General features: G+C 34.0%; 1 protein-coding gene across 1 annotated transcript in view; it reads right to left on the reverse strand.

Moving 5' to 3' along the window:
• CNTN5 (contactin 5) overlaps nucleotides 1-21,591 on the reverse strand; it is a 1,382,289-nt gene that overhangs the window by 513,427 nt on the left and 847,271 nt on the right. Inside the window, exons 5-6 of the mRNA XM_017887230.1 lie at nucleotides 7,655-7,778; nucleotides 7,369-7,544 (exon numbers count right to left, since the gene is read on the reverse strand). Coding sequence (XP_017742719.1) covers nucleotides 7,369-7,544; nucleotides 7,655-7,778 — 300 coding nt within the window. The remainder of the gene's footprint in view (nucleotides 1-7,368; nucleotides 7,545-7,654; nucleotides 7,779-21,591) is intronic.

Here is a 21,591-nt window from a genome sequence, read left to right on the forward strand (position 1 = left end):
TTCAGTGCTTTGGAATTTCCTATGCTTTGGAAAGATCTCCACAAACACTCTGCTAAGGACTAAGGACAATGAATTAGGTAAATGTGCTTGAGCACTGAAAGTCAGAAGATGTATACTGTCCCTGATCCTGGTCGCTTTACAACTTGAATGAAGAACTGACTTTCTGAATCTCTAAAAGCAAAACAAAAGAGCACTATGGTAAAATATACCCTGTGCCAAGCCAGGAAAACGGAACTATTTTGTTGCAGGTCATCTGTCAAATAAAGGCAGAGTTATTCATTATTTTCATAAATAATGAAAGTACCTGTTTGGTTGTACTTTAATAAATAAAATACTTGCAAATTTATAATTTATGTAAAAGAAGAGTGTGAGGGTAGTCTACAACAGACTTCAACTTTCAGTCATTTTTCATAATTTCATTTTAAAGTATAAAATTAGGCTGGGTATCTTGGCTCATGCCTATAATCCCAGCATTTTGGAAGACTGAGGCAAGAGGATCACTTGAAACCATGAGTTCAAGACCAGCCTGGGCAACATAGCTAGACACCATCTCTACAAAATTTTAAAGTAAAGCATAAAATTATGTATTTTTGATTTTTAAATTATTTCCTTTGAACTTAATCCAATAATCCATACTGTATTTTGCCAAGGGATTACACACTCACAGTTACTGTATCTATTATGACCAAAGTAATTATACTTTTAAAGAAACACTTAAACATTATTTTATTGTGAGTTGTGATTTCCTTAAAAAAAAGAGAGTCATTTGTGTATGGAAGATAAAATTGCAAACATTAATTTATTTTGTAATAACATCTAATAACTTTACAACTAGTAAATTCATCCATGTCAATGTGACTCTTTCATTCAGATTAATATTCAAATGATGTAATAAAGTTATTACAGGATAAGCCTCAGAGACTAATCAATGAAAGCTTTGCATATACTGTGGAGTTTGTGATTATTCAAATCATTTTATTAGATATTAAACACTACTAGTAAAATGTGGCTTTAAACTCTAAGGACAATTTTACCTTAGGAGAGTAAGTTATGAAAAAAGCCAGAGAAGTAATTTTTGAGTTTTATATGAAAATGAAAGGTTAAATTAAAGGGCTTAAATACAAAGCCTACAAAAGTCATATAATCTCTCAAAGAGTTAAGTAGGTTATTTTAATCAACTGCTTCAAGGAAAACTAATGGAATATTCTGGATCTGAATCACTAAATGCCCTGAAAAGCAGTATGTTCAAATTTAGATAGGAACTATCAATTTACCATGAATTGCATATAAAGGTATTTTTGAAGTAAGATACAGCATAGGGAGATTTTATTCCTGATTCATTTTATGTTTGACTTTCTGGCATGAATTATTTCTAAAAGTCCCAACTGTGGAGAAACTGCTATGAGCTTTGGATTTCTGAAGGATGTTTGAGAAGTGTGAGAGTGACAAAGTTTTATATGGCGTATTCTTGCTTGTCACTGAAGAGAAATCACTACAGCAGCTGAGGAAATTATTCTCATGATAAACATAGGCTTCAGGAATAAAATATATTTTGTCAAACATAATCTCATTGATAATCAGTAATAATCATCCCTAGAAAATCACTCCAGCTTTGTGCTTATGCTTTTAATTTTAACCTTAAAAACTAGTTCACTAACATGACTTCTCCACCTCATTAATTTTTACTACACCCTTGTGAGGGTTAGGTTTGTTAATGCTAAATAAGTATTAACACTAACTAAGCTGAACCATGTTTATAGATAAATATTTATTTAGAGGAAATTTAAAATGAAGTTCCTCATGGGTAGACATTTAAGCCCATGAGGCAGGTTGGGGTGGATGAACCACCACAGAGCAGCTGCTCAAATCTATTTGTTGTCCAAATCAAAATTAGGAAAAAAAAATAATAATAATCAGTGAATAAAGTAAATGGCTTTATGATTAAATTCTAGTTCTGGTTAAAGACATTATTGGCTTTATGTCAAGCTAATTAAACTTGCCATTGAATTGATGTAGGGATGTTGTAGAGGTTGCAATAAAAACCCTCAAATGAAAAATTTCTATGAAAATTTGTCAAGAGGAGATTTGCTTCTCTGAGGAAGTGTTGGGTGTGCAGGGGAATGTGACCCTGTTAGATTCCTTCACATGTTTTTACTTCTTTCTTTTGCTTTGACCACCAGGGAAATATTTGTCTCACTTTATGATCTGTACTATCTTGACCTGTACTATCTTGAGCTGTTATAAGGTCTATTTTTCCTAGGACTATATTCACTTAATTATGCATATATTTTGAGCATATATCTTATATGGCAACTCAAAAAAAATCACCTTTGGACAGAGGTAAATATTAAATATTTTAATAAAATAACACTAGTATATAAGCATACATTTGCTGTTTTATATTTGTTAATATATTGGGGGACAGATGAATAGAAATGAAACTTTAAGAACAATTTAACTTGCTTTACACTTGCTTAATTTTTCCAAATGCTACCCATAATTTTATTTTTGCTACATCACCAGGTATTAATAAAACACTCACTTCCTTATCATCATTTTCTGCAAAAGCTAGGACCTATGATGATATCAGCTTTTGACAATAGCTGCAGTTATCTTTGTCCTGTCTCAAATTAATTTAGAAAATTTAGCTTTCTAGGTCCTAACTGTAGCTTATTCAATAAATAATGAAATTATGAAGAAAGGTTTTATTAAAAGAAAAAAATGTTAGTAAGAAAGAGTGATTACACATCAAAATTACTATAAACCCGAAATTCTAGGATTGGAAAGAAAGTCAGTGTCTCCTAAACTCTTAAACTTCTGTAAGGAAAATTAAATAAGTGGTTTTAAACTAAATTTGAACAATGAGAAGTAATGCAGGACACTATGATTGCATGCTTATTTCCATTACTAACGTTAATTTTTGTTACACAGATGTTAATAAATTGTAAAATGACTAAGGAAGCAAGCATGAGATTAAAAAAAACATTCCAATTTAATTCAGGTTCAGAAGAACTTCTAAAATCAAACTGGCTAGGACAAAAAGAAATTCAATACATATTTATACTGGAATAGGAAAAGATTGAGTACCATTAGGGTTAAGTTAGAGGTATCATTTGAAAAATGAATTTACATTTTACAACATGAACAACTCATGTGTTGGTTATGAGGATAAAATGAATTAATGTATTTAAAACAGAGCATTGTCTGCCACAAAAGTAAGCATTCAGTAAATATAAGCTATCAATGTGAGCTTGAGACATTCAAAACCTATTTTTTAAAAATATTTTTTACTATCTGGCTTAGCAATAATGTTATCCTATCTACCACCAGAACTTATTTGATGCTATCTAATATGCTCCTGCAGCACCAGGATTTTAGTCTCTATAACATTATAGTCATTGAAAAGCTATCAATCTATGCCTGACAAGGGGTTGGGAGCAGGAAAACAAGCTGTTATTAGTGGAAAGGCAGAATATTTTAAAATATATTTCTGGTTAAGTAAGAGTACTCCTAGCATTAAGGGAATGTCAGTATACTAATTATGCATGCATATATATATATGTTGAATCAACAAAAAACCATCTGACTTTAATGATACTGAAAATCAGAAATTTTTCTTTGAAAATATGTAATTTTCATGCAAAAGAAAGATAACTTCAATGGCATATATTTACATTTTATTATACTTAATATTTATCTTTTCATAATAAATATGTATAATAATTGTTAGTATATGGATAATTTGATATTATGTTAGTACATGGAAAACTTCTTCAATTAAGTATATACCTGTTATATAATACAAATTAGTACATTTTTTATGGCTATAATTAGGAAAGCCCCATCCTATGTTTATTAAACACTGTTCAACAAGTTTTAGAATCACATAATTTCAAGCGACGTTCTCATATTCTAAAAGGCAAAAGTAAAAGCTGAAGATTTAAAAAGTACCATTGATGTAGCAATAATAATGGTTAATCACAAAAGTGAACTAGTCTGTTAAACAGATCTCAAATTTGAAAGAGGCAATCAAAACTCATTGGGTTGGTAACTCAAAAATACACTTTGAATCGGGTAATACAGTCCTTTAAGTTTGATTTTGGCAGATCATGATAGCACTAGCACAGCATAAAAAATAATCTAAAAAGGTATTTTATAACATATGATAAAATTAATGTGTAAAAGGTAAAAATACATATTCAATTATTATAAACTGAATAACATATGCAAATATGCCTCAAGCATAAGTATAAGGAGGAATTATAACTGTAAGTACTGTATTAGTGAAAAGTTTTGCAATCATTTTGATGATTTACAAATTTAGTCTGATTTTAAAACATTTAATACATTTAAGACTCATATATTCAATATTTAATAAATGTTTAACAAAATTTGATTAAATATGCTTTAATAATGTCTCAGTCTATTAAATATATTGATTTTGAAATGTTAGTTGTATAATGAATATTTAAATTTTTAGATACATAATGTCTGGTGGATATAAAATATTTCAGCTTTAAAATGTGACAGAAGTAATAAACATTCCTCCACAAAAATCCCTTCAGACATTAAACACTCCAACAATAGTGACTGTATTCTATTAAATACATTTACCTGCAAGCCTAGTCTTCAGAAAACACAATATAAAGGAAAGTTGCCAACCAAGTTTTTTGTTTGTTTTGAGACGGAGTCTCGCTTTGTCGCCCAGGTTGGAGTGCAGTGGTGCGATCTCCGCTCATTGCAAGCTCTGCCTCCCAGGTTCAAGCGATTCTCTTGCCTCAGCCTCCCTAGTAGCTGGGGCTGCAGGCACGTGCCACCAGGCCCGGCTAATTTTTTGCATTTTTAGTACAGGTGGGTTTCCCCATGTTAGCCAGGATGGTCTTGATGTCCTGAACTCGTGATCGGCCCACCTCAGCCTCCCAAAATGCTGGGATGACAGGCGTGAGCCACGCGTAAGGCCTGCCGACCAAGCTTTTCAGTTTCACATTGCCCTTGTCTTCTTTCACTTCATTTCAGAAACCCCTTTTCTTTGTTCTCCCCAACTTCCTACCTCATTTTCGCTCCCTAATCCCTGAACGCTTCACAGTCCCTGAATCCTACAGCACCCAAACTCCCATCCAGGTATACTAGTAAGGTATATCAAATCATCTTTTCTCCCTACTGCCCATATTTGCGTTTATTTTCAAAGACAAACTGGAAAAATAGATGGAGCTACATCTAAAGGACTTGTTTCAGTATCATAAGAATAAGCATAATGGCATCTAGGTGGAGACATAACTTTGAGGCAGAATTGGTCTTCCCTGTGTAACTGTCTGCTTTAACCAGGTACCTTGTGGGTTTTTATGCATATCTAGCCAATGACCTGAGTTTGCTAGAAAGTGGAGAGGGATAGAGCCATAAGGTGCTACCACTGGATACATATGTAAGCCTGTAATGTTTAAGTTAAAAATAAGGAGATATTGCTCTACATCAAGTTGAAGACAGCTTCTTGCTAAATCGGTAAGATACTTAGGATAACTAATACTTCCCATGCCTGGTCACTGAACTGTAAATGCTGGTGCCAAAGTCCTCATTTCAGGTGAGTGTATTTGACAACTGTGTTTGGTCTTTCCAGAAAACCTAGGACAGTCATATGGATATGCAAAATAAATAGCTTTCTGCTATAAACACATGCAGAAAAAGTTGGCATAATTTGCCTCCAAAAAGGGAAAAACAAATGACATACAGGCTATACCTAACTGGTGTATCTTGTATCAGATACTGTAGACCAAAGTGTAAGGCACAAGCCATTAATATTTGTGAAGCATATTTTCTGGATATGCTGCATCTATCTTGAAAAGACCATTGAATAAAGGAGCTACTATGAGGGTTATTTAGTTTATTAGGTTACTTTGTTAATTGTGCATAATGTAAACTGTTAGGTTCTGTGATACACCACATGATATTTTCCGAAATAAAAAAGAATCTATTTAGGCTGATATCTTGGTATCTTTGGCCTATGTAAATGTACCTATCTGAATTTCTTAGGCAAATCTACTTTAAAAGATGATATTTACATTTTTCTAGGACCTATCTTGGTGCTCCTCAAACTGTATTTATTATCAATTCTTTATTCTTTCCTTTTCTATTTCATACTTCTCTAATAGGGTGTCTGAATTCTGGGTTAATTAGAAATGATACCTGAGAAAGATTATATAGAGAAAGATCAATTATTACATTTTCCAGGTGTAATTTTAATTTAAAATCATTTCATGATCTCTTATGTAGCCAATACAATTACAGTTTAATTATTAATATAAAGATTCCTGGTCTCAGTATTTTTTAGAGCTTCTATCCTCAAGAATTTAATTTCAAGTAGGATTACTTCTTAAGGAATAATAAAATATTTTGCCTATTAGCCAATTTTTAGTTTATTGTAAGCTCTCATTGTAAGTAAAATAATTTCAAGAGTTTTTAAGAATAAATATATTCAGTTAATTATATATACACATATACACACACTTTTTCTTTTTTTTTTTTTTTTTTTTTTTGGAGACCGAGTCTTGCTGTGTCGCCCAGGCAGGAGTGTGGTGGTGCAATCTCGGCTCACTGCAACCTCCACCTCCCAGGTTCAAGCAGTTCTCCTGCCTCAGCCTCCAAAGTAGCTGGGACTACAGGCGCCCACTACCACGCCCAGCTAATTTTCAGTTAATCAGGTATGTTATCTACTTTAGAAATGCTTATATTCCTGTGTGTGTGTGTGTGTGCGCGTATCTATCTCTGTATAGCCAGATATGGTATCTTTTTTGCAATACAAAATTGGGACATCTGGAAGACAGAGTCAAAATCTAAAATATTAGCATTTCAGAGGTATTTTTTGTTACCTGAATATAACCAGAATTTTTAGAATATGCTATCTTATATTCTTAGAAATCCAAAGCAAATGGTGACTCTAGTAGATAAGACAAAAGTAGGTATTTTAAAAAAGAGATGGAGAGAATCAGATTTCAAAAGATATTTGAATTATAAATTTTTTTCTCAAAGAAACCTTAATTTGAACTCAAAGACTTAAAATAATACATAATAAGTGGGGTGTTTCAAAATACATTGTTATGACTTCTAGAAGTTTATCTACTTTAATGAAAAGGACTTTGACCTCTCAGGATAGTATATCAGGTTTATTTTGAAGACAGCACATCTTTCAGAAAATTTCAAAATACCCCAAGAAGAAATGAACTGTTTGCGTAATTCGAATTCTTACCATGTCTTACCATGGTTTTACCACATTTAAAACTTTGAGATCTTAAGCTTTTCTTTCCTGAACTAAAGTTTAAAAATCCATACTGTATATGCACACATATATATAGAAAAACAATATATTTTACTCACAGGCAAACTGAAGTGTAGCTTCTCTACTAAGAATACTCCCCAAAGTGTTGGTTGCTAGACACTGATAATGACCAGAATCCTTTGCTTCACTTGGATTGCTTATAATGAAGGTGCCATCTATCAAACTGTAGCGATAATCACTTTCCAGATCTATTTCTGTTCCATTTCGAAGCCATCTTAGGAAAAATCAGAAGACAAATATGTATAATCCTCTCTGGGAGTGTCAGAATATCACTGATGGAAAGTTTTTAAGGCTTAAGAAAAATGATTAACAGTGAATTCCTACCTGTAACTGGGAACTGGATTGCCACGAACTTCACAATTCAGTGCTACCTTCTTTTCGTCAGAATCAGTTGGAAAAATAATATCATCTGGTTCTTGTATAAAAACTGGCCCATAGTCTACACTTTCTGTAAAGACAAAACAGACACATTTTAAACTTCCTTAAACTAGCAAGATATTTTGTGTTTTTTTCTTTTCCATCTTACCTATATTCAAAATTCTTGCTCTTTTCTTGTAATCAACAAGTTCCCAAAAGAAGGAATAGCTAGAAAATTGCATTGTTTTATTAAATTGTAAAGAACCAAATGTAATTTTAATCAAGTAAAATACTGTTAAAGATATAATACACAAAACAAACATCTCAGATATTTATATTTTAAATATGCTTATGTTTTCATTTTCAAAATCAGACTAAAGGATTATATTAAGCATAAACATAATCTTAAAAAACCTGATAGTTTGCTAAACTCTTAGAATTCTAAAAATAATACACACACAAAAGTAATACATTAATATTGTATCACTACTTAGGAGCTACAGGTATGAAAATGTTGGTCCTTTTGCAATTTTTTAATATTCTTCATTAATTCACTACATTTAGTGCTAACAATTCTGGAGTGTAAAAAAATGATGTAACGTGAACAAAGGTATTTCCATGGAATAAATAAGACGTGCTTTCAAAAAAGACAACTTAAATAAAATGGCAAAACTTTATACAACTAAATAGTCAATATTTACTTGTATAATATCAGAAGACAAAAGTCATAAAAGGAGGTGGAGGCCAGTGGGAAGAGCACATAAATTTATTGCCTACTATATACCAGGTACTCGATTCTATTTTAGTTAGCTAATACTCAGAGATATTCTGTGTGTGATAAAAGTAATTTGAAGCTAATAAAAATTTCATGAAGAAAGTAAGACTAAAAATGGACTTCAAATGTCAACTTGGACTTGAGTTTTAGACTAAGTTAGCTGGAGAAATGATTAGTAAATGTACAGAAGAGAATACAAGTAAGTTATTTTAGCCCACAGTTATGTAAACATTAAGAGCATTGTGTGCATATCTAAGATCTACAGCATCCTGAATTGTGAATTTGTGAAAAAGTAAATCTTTTTTTGCTTAATTTTCATTCATCATGAATTTGATCACATCATATCCCTAGGTCAAGTTTCTCAGTCTCTGCACCCTGACGTTTTGGGACAGATCTTTCTGTTGAGTGGGGGCTATCTTGTACATTGCAGAATGGTTAGCAGCATCTGTGGCCTCTACCCACTAGATTCCAGTAGCATCCCTCTCCAACATGTAATAATAAAAAATGTATCCAGACACTGTTATATGTGTCCTAGGATCAAAATGACCCTTGTTAAAAACTACTGCTATAGATAAAGATAGAGAAATGATTTCAGGAAAGACGTATTTCCCATATCTGTATTAAACAGAAGTTTATATCTTCTGCAGATAATCACAAGAAAATGTTAAGAAAAAAGTATAAAAATAAATGTTCCAGGAAATTTGAGCTAAATAAACTCCTGGGAAAAGATATACACCTCATATTTAGAAGAACAAATTCAGAGTAAAATGATTTGTTTTCTTTAAATATATTATATGATACTTTGTTTTGGCGAAGCAAAACAGGAGTTTTCATAGTATTCTAAACCAAATAAAAACTGAGCACTCACTATGAGCATGTACGGGCAGATATTTTGAGTCCTAGATAACCTAGATGCAGGATTTGTTTTTGTTTGTTTTTCAGAGTCTCACTCCCACTCTTTCTGGAGTGCAGTGGCACGATCTTGGCTCACTGAAACCTCTGCTTCCTAGGTTCAAACGATTCTCCTGCCACAGCCTCCCGTGTAGCTGCAATTCCAGCTACCATGCCTAGGTAATTTTTGTATTTTTAGTAGAGACAGGTTTTTGCCATGTTGGCCAGGCTGGTCTTGTACTCCTAACCTCAAGTGATCCACCCGTCTAGGCCTCCCAAAGTGCTGGGGTTGTAGGAGTGAACCACCTCAACTGGCCTAGCTGCAGGTTTTTTAAGCTACAGCAAAATATTACACCAAAGTAACCAAAATGTGTTTCACAGTACCGAATTATATTGCTGTCAATTAAAACTTGTATTCAACATGGAAAAGGAAAATAGATGATTTAATAAATAACTAGAGAAAATTATTGTCAAAATTTTGTATTTGTTGTAGAATTATGAGTTTATAAAACTTGGAAAATTTTATAAATTTTATGTCAAAATTTGTATAAATCAAATTTTAAGAATTAACATGCACAATTACATTGTGAATAACTGTTTCTGATCTTTACACATTAAAACTATGACTTAAACATTAAAAATACCTATGTTGCATAAAATTCACATATAAGTATGTGTTATATTTTTATATAATAGACAATTCTTGAGCTTTAGATTTGGACACAGTTAGGTTCAAATTCCAGTAGTAGTAATTTTTAGCCATGAACCAAACATCTTTGATTATCTGCTACTTATGTATTATTTGTGGATAATAATGCCTACTTTCCAATATTAGTATGAATATCAGTTGGTATTAACATTTGCAAATACCTTGTATATTGCAAGCACTGAATAAACTGTGATCAATAATAACTAATATTTACTTTTAGTATAATTACTATATGCCAGACATTATGATGAATACTTTTCATGCATAATACCACGAAACACTCACAATCACCATTGGCAATAATTAGTCCTTTTATCTTAGAGATGACAAAACTGAGACAGAAAACAATTAGCTAAATCTACATAGAAAATAGCCAGGTGTGGTGGCCTGCATCTGTACTTTCACCACTTTGGGAGGCTGAGGTGGGGGGATCATCTGAGGTCAGTAGTTTTAGACCAGCCTGGCCAACACGGTGAAACCCTGTCTCTACCAAAAATACAAAATTAGCTGAGCATGGTGGTGCATGCCTGTAATTCCAGCTACTTCAGAGGCTGAGGCAGGAGAATCGCTTGAACATTGGAGGTGGAAGTTGCAGAGAGCCAAGATCGCTCCACTGCACTCCCGTCTGGGCAACAAGAGTGAAGCTCCATCCAAAAAAAAAAAAAACGTGTGTGTGTGTGTGTGTGTGTGTGTGTGTGTATAGAAAAGAATTGTTTCAATTTGGAAATAATCTGTTTATTCTCTGCTACAAAGAATGACGAACTTCCCAAGTATACTTCTTAAATTTTCTCAATTTTGATAATCATATTTTACAAAATTTCTTAATAGTTCTTATTATGAGACTACATACTTAGTACCTTCCCATGATTTTTCCATTTCTAAGTTCCTTATTTGTTACCAAAAAGAAGCTCTTGTATGCCGTATTCCTTTTTGCATAGTCAAGAATATATCTATTTTGTCTTCATCATTAAGAGACAACTTGGTAGGTATCAAATTACATGTTCACTACTAATTTCACTAATGATTTTGTGTGTATTTTTCCACCCTCTGGTAACATTGGACATTACCATGGTGAAGTAGTCTGACTCCGGTCTGACTTTCATCATTTTTAAGTGACTGGATTTTACACATGGACACCCACAGCACTCTTTACCCACCCTTGAATGTCAATAATTATGGTGGATATGTCTTTTTTTTTTTTTCCTGAGACTCAGATGGCCTTTTTAACTTTCAGTCTAATGACTTTTTCGGGAAAATTTATTTCTCATTTGCTCTTTTCTCCTCAGACCAATTAGGCATACCTTGTTTTTCTTTAAAAAAAAAAAAAAAGTTTTCTCCATAAACTGTGTAATGACTTCTATATCTTCTTTTTTATTTGACTTTGTTGAGTTTGGTTGCTATATTACTATCTAATTAGGTGCAACTATATTACTACTAATAAGAGTTTCAACTCTTTAATCGTTTTCTCTTCCATTTGTTTCCCGAGCTCCAATACTTACATATCATTTCTTCCGTTATCTTATATCTACTTTGGTTTCATGTATTGCTTCTTTAAACTGTTGTTAGTAATGTGATTATCTGTAATATCTGAATGCACAGATGTTATGTATCTGTATTAACCTGATTTCCTTTTTAGGACATCTGCGTGGTTCACAGGGAAAATCCTCAAGTTAGGAGCCTAACTATAATCTGACGATTTCTGAATCTCTTGCCTCCTTCCCTCTGCCTCAAATTCAATGGTCCTCCCAAACAAAAACTTAGATGGAAAAAAAGAAATATTTAAGGCTTCTCAGAGTAGTTCTTATTTTAATGCCTCCTTCCAAATGTTCTGAAGTATCCTGAGTCATTTGTCAACTTTTACACAGACTTCTTCAACCTATTAGTTTACATTTATTAATGAACAATTGAGTACACATTTCTTTTAAGGGCTGGATGACTTACCATTACGCAAACTGGTATTTGTCCTGAAGTCTGAGGACAAAGGCAATTGTTGGATATTTCTTTCCTCATTATTTTCAAGTCTTTTTTTCCTTGTTTCAATGAAGGTAACCTTTTCATGTCTCCTTTTCGATCTTTTAATTGTATTTCAAAATAATGATATAAAGTAAACATGCCTTTTCTACCATCTTTAGACCGATTAACTTGTGAATAATTTTCCCAAAGCTACTTGGGGTAGTTTAAAAAATATGTCTACAATTTCTTTGATAACCCTCCCTTCAAGGAGTTGAGCTTAATTTCTTTCCCGGTGAGTGTCAGCTTGACTTAATGACTTATTTCTAACTAAAAGCAAAAGGTATACTATATTACTTCTAATACTAAGTAATGCAGCTTCCTTCTGGGGTACACTTTCTCTCATGGGTCACTCCCTCAAGAAGACAGTTGCATATCCAAAGGATACTTTTCCAGGCTGTGGAGAGGCCGACATATAAGGAACTGAAATATCCCGCTTCGCCAAAAGGCAGCAAGAAACTGAGGCCTACCAACAATCACGCAGGTGAATTTTTAAGTGGATCCTCCCTTTGTGGAGTTTTCAAATGAGAATGGAGCTATAATTGATAGCTTGACTGCAACCTCCTGAAAGACCTTGAGCCTGAACCTCCCAGCTAAGCTACTCAGATTTTAGACTTGAAGAGAAAAATGCTTGACTGTTGTTTTAAGTTGCTAAGTTTTGAGGATTTTTTAAATATAGGAATAGGTAACTAATAAACCATTTTCCTCTCCCTATATTAATTGCAAGAAAATTATTTTAAAAATAAAAAATAAAAAAAAAACAAAAAATAAGAGATAAAAGTATCATTTACAAAGTGTGATACTGGAGAAAATAAAAATACCTGATAGATGTTTGATTTTTATGCTATCATTCAGCCATAAGCTTTCAGAACTGGAAGAAGAATGATTCATTTCAGGCATCATTTCTGAAAATCTCTGTGGGATCTATATCCAGTCTTAGCTTGGTTACATCCAGTAATATGTGAGGTCATAACAGATTATTGTCTGAAAATGAAGTTCACCTTAAAATTAAAATCATCAATTTGTGTCCTAGATGTAGACAGTATTTTACTCAAGTCTACTCCATAATAGATGTACTTTACTCAAGATTTTCTGGTAATTACATTTACCTGCATGTCAATATAACTAATTCATAGAAATTGTCATATTTTCTATATTTTATAAACTTAATATTTTAAAAGATTAAAATATTTTAATCTTAAAATATGAAGTTTCTACTAAGAATACCTTAAGTTCCACTAACAAAATATTATGAAAAATGAGAAATTAACCAAAATGAAGTTTTTGTTTTCACTTTTAGCTTTTACTAAAACAAATCTGTTTCTATATAACCCACAGAACTGACCTTAAATAATTTTAACCATAATCAATCAATAAAGAAGTATTTCCGAAGAGCCTACTTTAAACATGATGTTAAAATTATCAGAGTGTAATTTTAATGTCATCATTATCACGTTATATTTAATAGGTTTTTTTAACTCATGTGTGACAAGTACTGGCTAAATGCTCCCTAATCCCATTTCCTTTTCCTAGGAACACTGGGACACTTTACTGGCCTTTTTTAGGTTTGATATGGGGCCATGTCAGTTAATTCTAGACTGACATGTTGTATGTAAAATCCAAGGCTGGCTACAAAAAAAAATCACGCACAACCCTTTATCCTCTCTTATTTGTCAATTCTCTAAAGGTAGAGGAGCAGAAGATGCCAATAAGGCTTTAGTAGATATCAAAGATATCAGATCAACTGAATGTGGTTCCAAAACTTTCCATACGGAGAGTACCTCGTTCAACAACTAAGCAGAATGTGATGTGAATACAAAAGAAACACGTTATTGTGTTAAAAAGTAATTTGTTACAGTGTCCAGAGTTTCTTATGTTGACTAATATTATATTAAAATAAAATCATTTTTAACTATTAAAGAAGATGAAATTTCATCAGGAAACAAAGTTCAATGAACTGTATATCATCATCATGTCAGAGGCATTTGAAACAGAGCAACTCCATCATGAATAGGGGCTGGGAAAAATGAGGCTGAGACCTACGGAGCTGCATTCTCAGATGGTTAAGGCTTCTCAGTCACAAATAAGACAGGAGGTAAGCACAAGATACAGGTCATAAAGACCCTGCTGATAAAACAGGCTAAAGTAAAGCAGCCATCCAAAATCCACCAAAACAGAAACAGCCACAAGAGTGACCTCTGGTTGTCCTCACTGTTACACTCCCACCAGTACCATGACAGTTTACAAATGCCATGGCAAAGTCAGGAACTTACCCTATATGGTCTAAAAGGGTGAGGTTTGAACAAACCACCCCTTGCTTAGCATATAACCAAGGAATAACCATAAAAATGGGTAACGAGCAGCCCTTGGGGCTATCTGTCTATGGAGTAGCCATTATTTTATTTATTTACTTTCTTAATAAACTTGCTTTCACTTTACGGACTTGCCCTGAATTATTTCTTGCAAAAGATCCAAGAATCCTCTCTTGGGGTCTGTATCTGGACCTCTTTCCTGTAACAATTAGATTACAGTCTTGCTGATAACCATCTTTTCTAGTTCAGACCACTTGATTGCTTACTACTTAGCTAGCATATATTTCCAGGCCTAGGGCCTATGACAGGAGGTATTTAACCAGTCAACCATATATTTAGCTTGACCAGTTATAGTACTCCAGTTTTTTAAATTAGCTTTCTACTTAATTCTTGAGCTCCAAGCCTTCTTCATATGGCCATATTCTGAAAATGGGTTTTCATCCTTATGTTTCCATTCCTAAATCCTATTGTTAACCCTTCTAGAAGGCCTAGTGCTATTATGGATACATTTATGTTGTATCGGTGCTGCTGTGGCTCTTGTTTTGGATTTTTTTTTTTTTTTTTTTTTTTTTTTTTTTTTTTTTTTTTGTATTTTTTAGTAGAGACGGGGTTTCACGGTATTAGCCAGGATGGTCCCGATCTCCTGACCTCATGATCCGCCCGTCTCGGCCTCCCAAAGTGCTGGGATTACAGGCTTGAGCCACCGCGCCCGGCCTTGTTTTGGATTTTTAAGTGACTGACGTTCACCATAGACTCAGGTAATTAAGTCTGACATTATGTCAGCTCTCTGACCACTGACACCTTTCCAGCTACATTATTTGCCTTTTTTCTGTTGCCTCACCTCTGGGCAGGGTCAGAAGCTGGGCACCTCCTGCCTTGACTCCAGGGGAGAAGTTTACACCACACAAACCCTGGCCCACATAGGAACCCTTATCCCAACCCTACCTCACAACCACAATTAAAAACCCAAGCCACTCATTACTTTCTTCACTCAGGCTGTTTTCATACCAATGTGTCTTCTCAGAAAGCCTCATGTTACAAAGAATCAATCTCTTCATACCCTTTTTGAACACATGTGTCATCATCAGTTTCTGCTTCTGAACCAATTTTAGCTAGTGACGGTACTGATCTTACCCACCACAGGGCAACCACATACAGCAAAGTAGGACTCAATTAGCTGGGTAAAGGACAGAGTCTCCTTGGAGGGGAACATAAAATTTTTGAAAGGAGTTTGCATCATGGAAGCAATAGGTCTTCAAACAGTTAACTGAAAAATGGAAGGTAGACATACAAGAAGGGAAACTCCTGAATTACTCTGGATCGCTCTCTTGCAGCTTTATACCAGGAAAACAAGGTATCAATTAAATGGCTAGGGCAAAATGGTCTTGACTATGGAGGCAAGCCAAGAGCTAGCTGTGGAGACAGTCATCTGGAGTAGCATAAATCAGAGATGTTTAAACTAAACTTGTAAATTATAAAATCATATATATGTAGTCCTGCTCCTCCCTTACTCTTTTGTTATCCCCCAGCCTTAGCAGTAACCCCATCTATCCTAGTCTCACCAAGTTGACAAAAACAGTATGAAATGGAGCAAAAGTACCTTACATCCATCTAGCAGTTTCTCAAAGTTTTTGAATTTTAACTATTTTATACTCTCCTTTTGTGACTGTCAGATAAAATTAATGAATATTCTAACTACCTGCAAGTAATTCTTTTAAAATGATTTAAAAGGACAAATAAAGGTATAGTCGTTTACTGTAAAATTGTGGTTTGGTTTTTTCGTTTCTTGAAGTAAGGTCTTGCTCGGTCATCCAAGCTGGATGGAGTGCAGTGGCACAATCATGGCTCACTGCAGCCTCGACCTCCTAGGCTAAACCAATCTTTCTACCTTAGCCTCCCAAAGTGCTACAATTACAGGCACGATTCACTGTGCCCAGCCTAAAATAATATTTAATTCAAAATGTACATTTTCAGTATGTACGTTTTCAGAATTATAATAGACAACATAAAGAAGCAATCAAGAGCTTTTGTTCACAAAATCCCCATGAATGCAGCATCTACAAATGGAAACTAATCCAGGTGTCTAGAATTAGTGGCTCAAAGTGCACTGGTGTTAGGTAGTATGCTTTCTAAATGGACAGAAACCTCTGGTTAAGTTCTGAACAAAACTAAGCATAATCTTGTAATTCATATAGTGTTTGCATTGAAATATCCACAGTATTTAAAAACACCATGTAATATAATATCAAGTAATATGATATCAAGTCAGATTATTTTACCAGATAATTATAAAGAGAATTTTCACTCACAAAAATGCCTGCCAGGACACTTAAGAGTTCTGTGCTTTGCAATCACAGGACATTTAGAATTCCTGGTCTCTACTCTCTAAATGAAAGTAACATCCTTGAATAGCTGAGACTACCCTCACAAATGTCTGAAACACATTGAAGAAGGAGGTGATACAGCAACTGAGAATCACTGACCTAGAGCAAGAAACGGGAGACGATGGGGATCTTGAACAGGAAGATCCAGTTCTACTATAAATTATGACTCTGGAAGTCCCATCTCCCTATCTCCAAGTGAAGTTTCTAGGAGCAGTAGTACAGATGCTCTTCAGCTTATAAGATTACACCTCAATAAACCCATCATAAATTGAAAATATTGTAATTCAAAAATGCATTTAATTCAACTAATATACTGAACATCAGAGTTTATCCTAGCCTACCTGAAAGTTGTTCAGAACACTCACATTGGTCTCCACATAAGCAAAGTCATCTAACACAAAGATTATTTTATAATACAGTTTTATCATCTCATGTAATTTACTGAAAACTCTACAGAAAGTCAGAAACAGAGTAGTTGTATGGGTTCTCAGAGTATGGTTTCTACTTAATGCATATCACTTTCACACAATCATAAAGTTTAAAAATTGTAAATCAAACTACCTTCAATTAGGGATTCTCTGTATATTATCTTGTTATGCAGACAATAGTTTCCTTTATAGAGTCCTGCCCTAGGATCAAGTTATTGTCTGGCTCTAACTCCTTCCAAAACTTCTGTCACTTACTGATAGGCTACCCAGATACTAACTTTAAAACTTCCTTCCTTCCAAGACATTTTAACTATCATCCATCTGAGACTCCCGCAGCCAGGTTCTCTCAGAAAGGCTTGCTTTTTGGTTTTGGATCACTGTTTCGACTGTTTTCTTGAATCATGACCCAAAGTTATCATGTCTCCCTCAATTCTAAATCTGCCTTTCAGGCTTAAATCTTCTTTTTAAACATCAACTTCTATGCTGATTTTTCTCAGGGATTGCATCTAATGCCAGGCTCCAATCGTTCTGCCTGCTGGTTAGCTGTAATTTATGACTGTGATTAGCTTACTCATATAATGTAATGTAAGTGTACCAGTAATATCATATAAAGGAAATAGCAGCCTATCATGCCCAATAAAATGTTAAGAAATGCCCTTTTAATGATCATTAGTATATTTCATGTGATGATTTGAAGAAATTTTGAAGTGTTAACCAGAAATTGTATTTTATGATGCCATAAATAGTTACAAGGTGAGAAAAACTTTTCGCACCATGTATCTTAGATGAATTCTTAAATTGTCCAGATCTTCCTTTAACTTTCAGTTGTCTTTCAACATTGAAATGAAGTTTATGAAACTTAAACAAGTATAAACTATAAAACTTTCAAGAATTTCTTAAGAATTGAAGAGCATTATTTATTAATAAGCATAGTGATGAATGTTTCATGGGTAGTGTAGCATTTCATTGTACACACAACATAAATAAAGCGCAAGTCTAATAGGTTTTTGTCACACTCGTACAGCTATAAAAGATAGGTCAGAGGATGCAGTAATGTTATCACTTATGAAAACAATCAAAGCGCACCAACTCCATGTGTTAGGGTGATGCCAATGTAACTGCACTTTTTGCCTTGCTGGGGTTTGCCACTGGATATTGGAATGCATTGTTAAATGTGGTTATGTTATATATCATTTTAATGGGCGTTTCTTGATTTTTTGCTAATGACTTTTTACTTGATTTTTTTTTAAACTATGGAAATGATGTTAGACAAAAAGCAAATTCAAGCAGTTTTCTTATTCGAGTTCAAAATGGGTCATAAAGCAGAGGCGACAACTCACAACATCAGCAACACATTTTGCGCAGTAACTGCCAACAAATGTACAGCGCAGTGGTGGTTCAAGAAGTTTTGCAAAGGAGACAAGAAACTTGAAGATGAGGAACTTAGTGGCTGGCCATTGGAAGTTGACAATGACCAAATGAGAGCAATCATGAAAGCTGATCCTCTTCCCACTACATGAGAAGTTGCTGAAGAACTCAGTGTCAACCATTCGACGGTCATTTAGCATTTGAAGCAAATCGGAAAGGTAAAACATCTCAGTAGGTAGGTACCTCATGAGCTGACCCCGCTCCCCAAAAAAACATCATTTTGAAGTGTCCTATTCTCTTATTCTATGCAACAACAATCAACCATTTCTCTATTAGATTGTGACGTGCAACGTAAACTGGATTTTATACAACTAATGACGACCAGCTCAGTGGTTGGATGGAGATGAAGCTGCAAAGCACCTCCTTAAGTCAAATTTGCACCAAAAAAAAAAAAAAAAAAAAAAAAAGGACATGGTCACTGGTGGTCTGCTGCTGGCTAGATCCATTATAGCTTTCTGAATATAGGTGAAACCATTACATCTGAAAAGTATGATAACCAAATTGATGAGCTGCACCAAAAGCTGCAACACCAACAGCCAGTATTGGTCAACAGAAAGGGCCCAATTCTTCTCCACCACAATGCCCGGCTGCATGTCACACAACCAATACTTCAAAAGTTGAATGAATTGAGCTATGAAATTTTGCCTAATTCACTATATTCACCTGACCTCTAGCCAACCAACTACCACTTCTTCAATCACATCAACATTTTTTTTTTGCAGGAAAAATGCTTGCACAACCAGCAGCATGCAGAAAATGCTTTCCAAGAGTTTGTAGAATCCTGAAGCATGGATTATTATGCTACAGGAATAAACAAATTTATTTTCATTGGCAAAATGTATTGATTGTAATGGTTCCTATTTTGATTAATAAAGATGTATTGGAGCCTAGTTATGATTTAAAATTCATGGTACAAAACCTTAATTACATTTGCACCAACTTAAGATTCACAGGATGCCAAACCAATAGGTCATCTTTTTGAAGGTGGGCATTATTCTTTTCTCCTTTCCAATTATAATCCAAAATACACTATTGTGTTCAAAAATATTTAGTAAATATCCTATCGTGGTGTAGAAATTCAGCCTAAATTCAGATTTCAAGACAAATGAAGCAGTTCTTAAATAGATGCCTTCTTATTTAAAAATATTTGTAAAGCTCCCAGTAACCATGCACCATTCTAAGTGCTGAAAGGGAATAAAGAGGAGACTATGAAATGGTATCTGCTCACATCACATATACTTACATTGGTGAAAAAGCAGGTAAATATAAAATAATAAATGGCTCTAAAATTAAGACTACAATAAGAGAATAAAATCAAAGTTTTGATGAATGGTCGTAAGACTGTAAAGTTATTATTAGAATGGTCTCAATTTTTAAATTGGGGAAACTGGCATGATGTGTTTTACTTAGAAGAGTGTCATCCAAATAAAATACACTTTCCCCCTCCGAGACAGAATTCTCATTTTCATAGAATATCATTGACATTTTGTGCTTGTGTCTCTAAAACAATTTATCAACAAACAGTATTTTGAGGAAACAACAGAAAATTGTCACCAAAGGGGTTGCTTTGAGTCAGGATGCCACTGCCCACGTGCCAGGTCAAATCTGGTAATAAATCATGTTAATGATAAAATTTAGCCAAAAGTACTGACAACATAAGGCAACAAATTTGTAGATGCAGGAACCTTCCAATTGTCAGAAGACAGTGCTAAACATTTTAAAAGCCTGTGTAGACACAGAGGATTTATAAACTGAAGATTGTGTTTATCACTGAGGGAATTAAAGAGAGCAAAATTATGTGCTTTGCTTTAGTAGAAAAACTATCTGCTTCCTCTAAGGACCACCATTTCTCCACCAAAAACAGCACTGCAGTCTCTGAATCTCAAGAACATGCTCCTCGCCTCCCCCCGCCCCCGCCAAAAAAAAGTCTGAGCTATCTAGTTTGAATCACTCTTAATCCAGACTGCCTCTATCCAAAGATGAAATATCTTAACCTAACTATCTCATCACAAATAGAAGAATGAAATGCACCCAACAATTAAGTTGACTCCTACTAAAATCATAACAATAAAAACAGATGAAGTCAAGAACCAGTTTATATTTATAGAGGGAGGAACAGGTATAGTGTCAGTTCTGGTTAATAATCCCTGCCTAAGTCCCCTGAAAGTATATATCCTGCATGTGTCTGAGGTGTTAACTCATAAGGGCTTTCAATGCATTACCTTGAAATTTTTTAAATTTAAACTTTGGTCAATTTTTTAAATCACTTAAATGTCACCCTATACTCAAATAACTACTTTAGAATAATTATTAACAACTCAGCTGTTCCTTTTTAAAGCACATTATACCTCTTAGGTCTATGAAACATTTGCACTGACACAATTTCAAGGGATCAAAGCTATTATCCAAAATAACAAATCAGGTTGAAAACAGAGTAGATACTGAGGGCTTTTCCGGTTGCTCAATGCCAATGAGCTGTACTCACCTTTCTAGATACTGTTTCATTTCTCCTCTTTCTTTTATGAGACCAGCTCACAAGTTTTTATTCATTGACTATATGCATCTCCTCACCTCAATCAAGTATCAATGAGTAACTACTGTGCCTTTCTTGATTATTTTCTATTATAAAGCCTGGGGATGATGAAGGTATAACATTTGAATTCTCTTTGCCTAATATGGGCCAGTCCACAATATTCACAACCATGTTTTCATTGTCATGCAACACAATAATTCTGAATGCAGCCTTTTTCTATACTCCCTAAATGTGGCCATATGTATAGCAAATTATCAGATTAACCTCTATGCAAATATTTTCAGGTACATTAGAATATGCATTTTCACCATTTCAGATCACTAAAAATTTTGATGCTTCTTTAATTGTATCACCAGGGAAAATCTGTTAAAGAATAGAGCTAATTAAAATATAACCAAAAGCTTTTTTTTTTTTTTTTTTTTTTCTTTTTTTTT

The sequence above is a fragment of the Rhinopithecus bieti genome, unplaced genomic scaffold (assembly GCF_001698545.2).
Source record: "Rhinopithecus bieti isolate Rb0 unplaced genomic scaffold, ASM169854v2 scaffold_14936, whole genome shotgun sequence".
In the NCBI taxonomy this organism is placed as follows: Eukaryota; Metazoa; Chordata; class Mammalia; order Primates; family Cercopithecidae; genus Rhinopithecus; species Rhinopithecus bieti.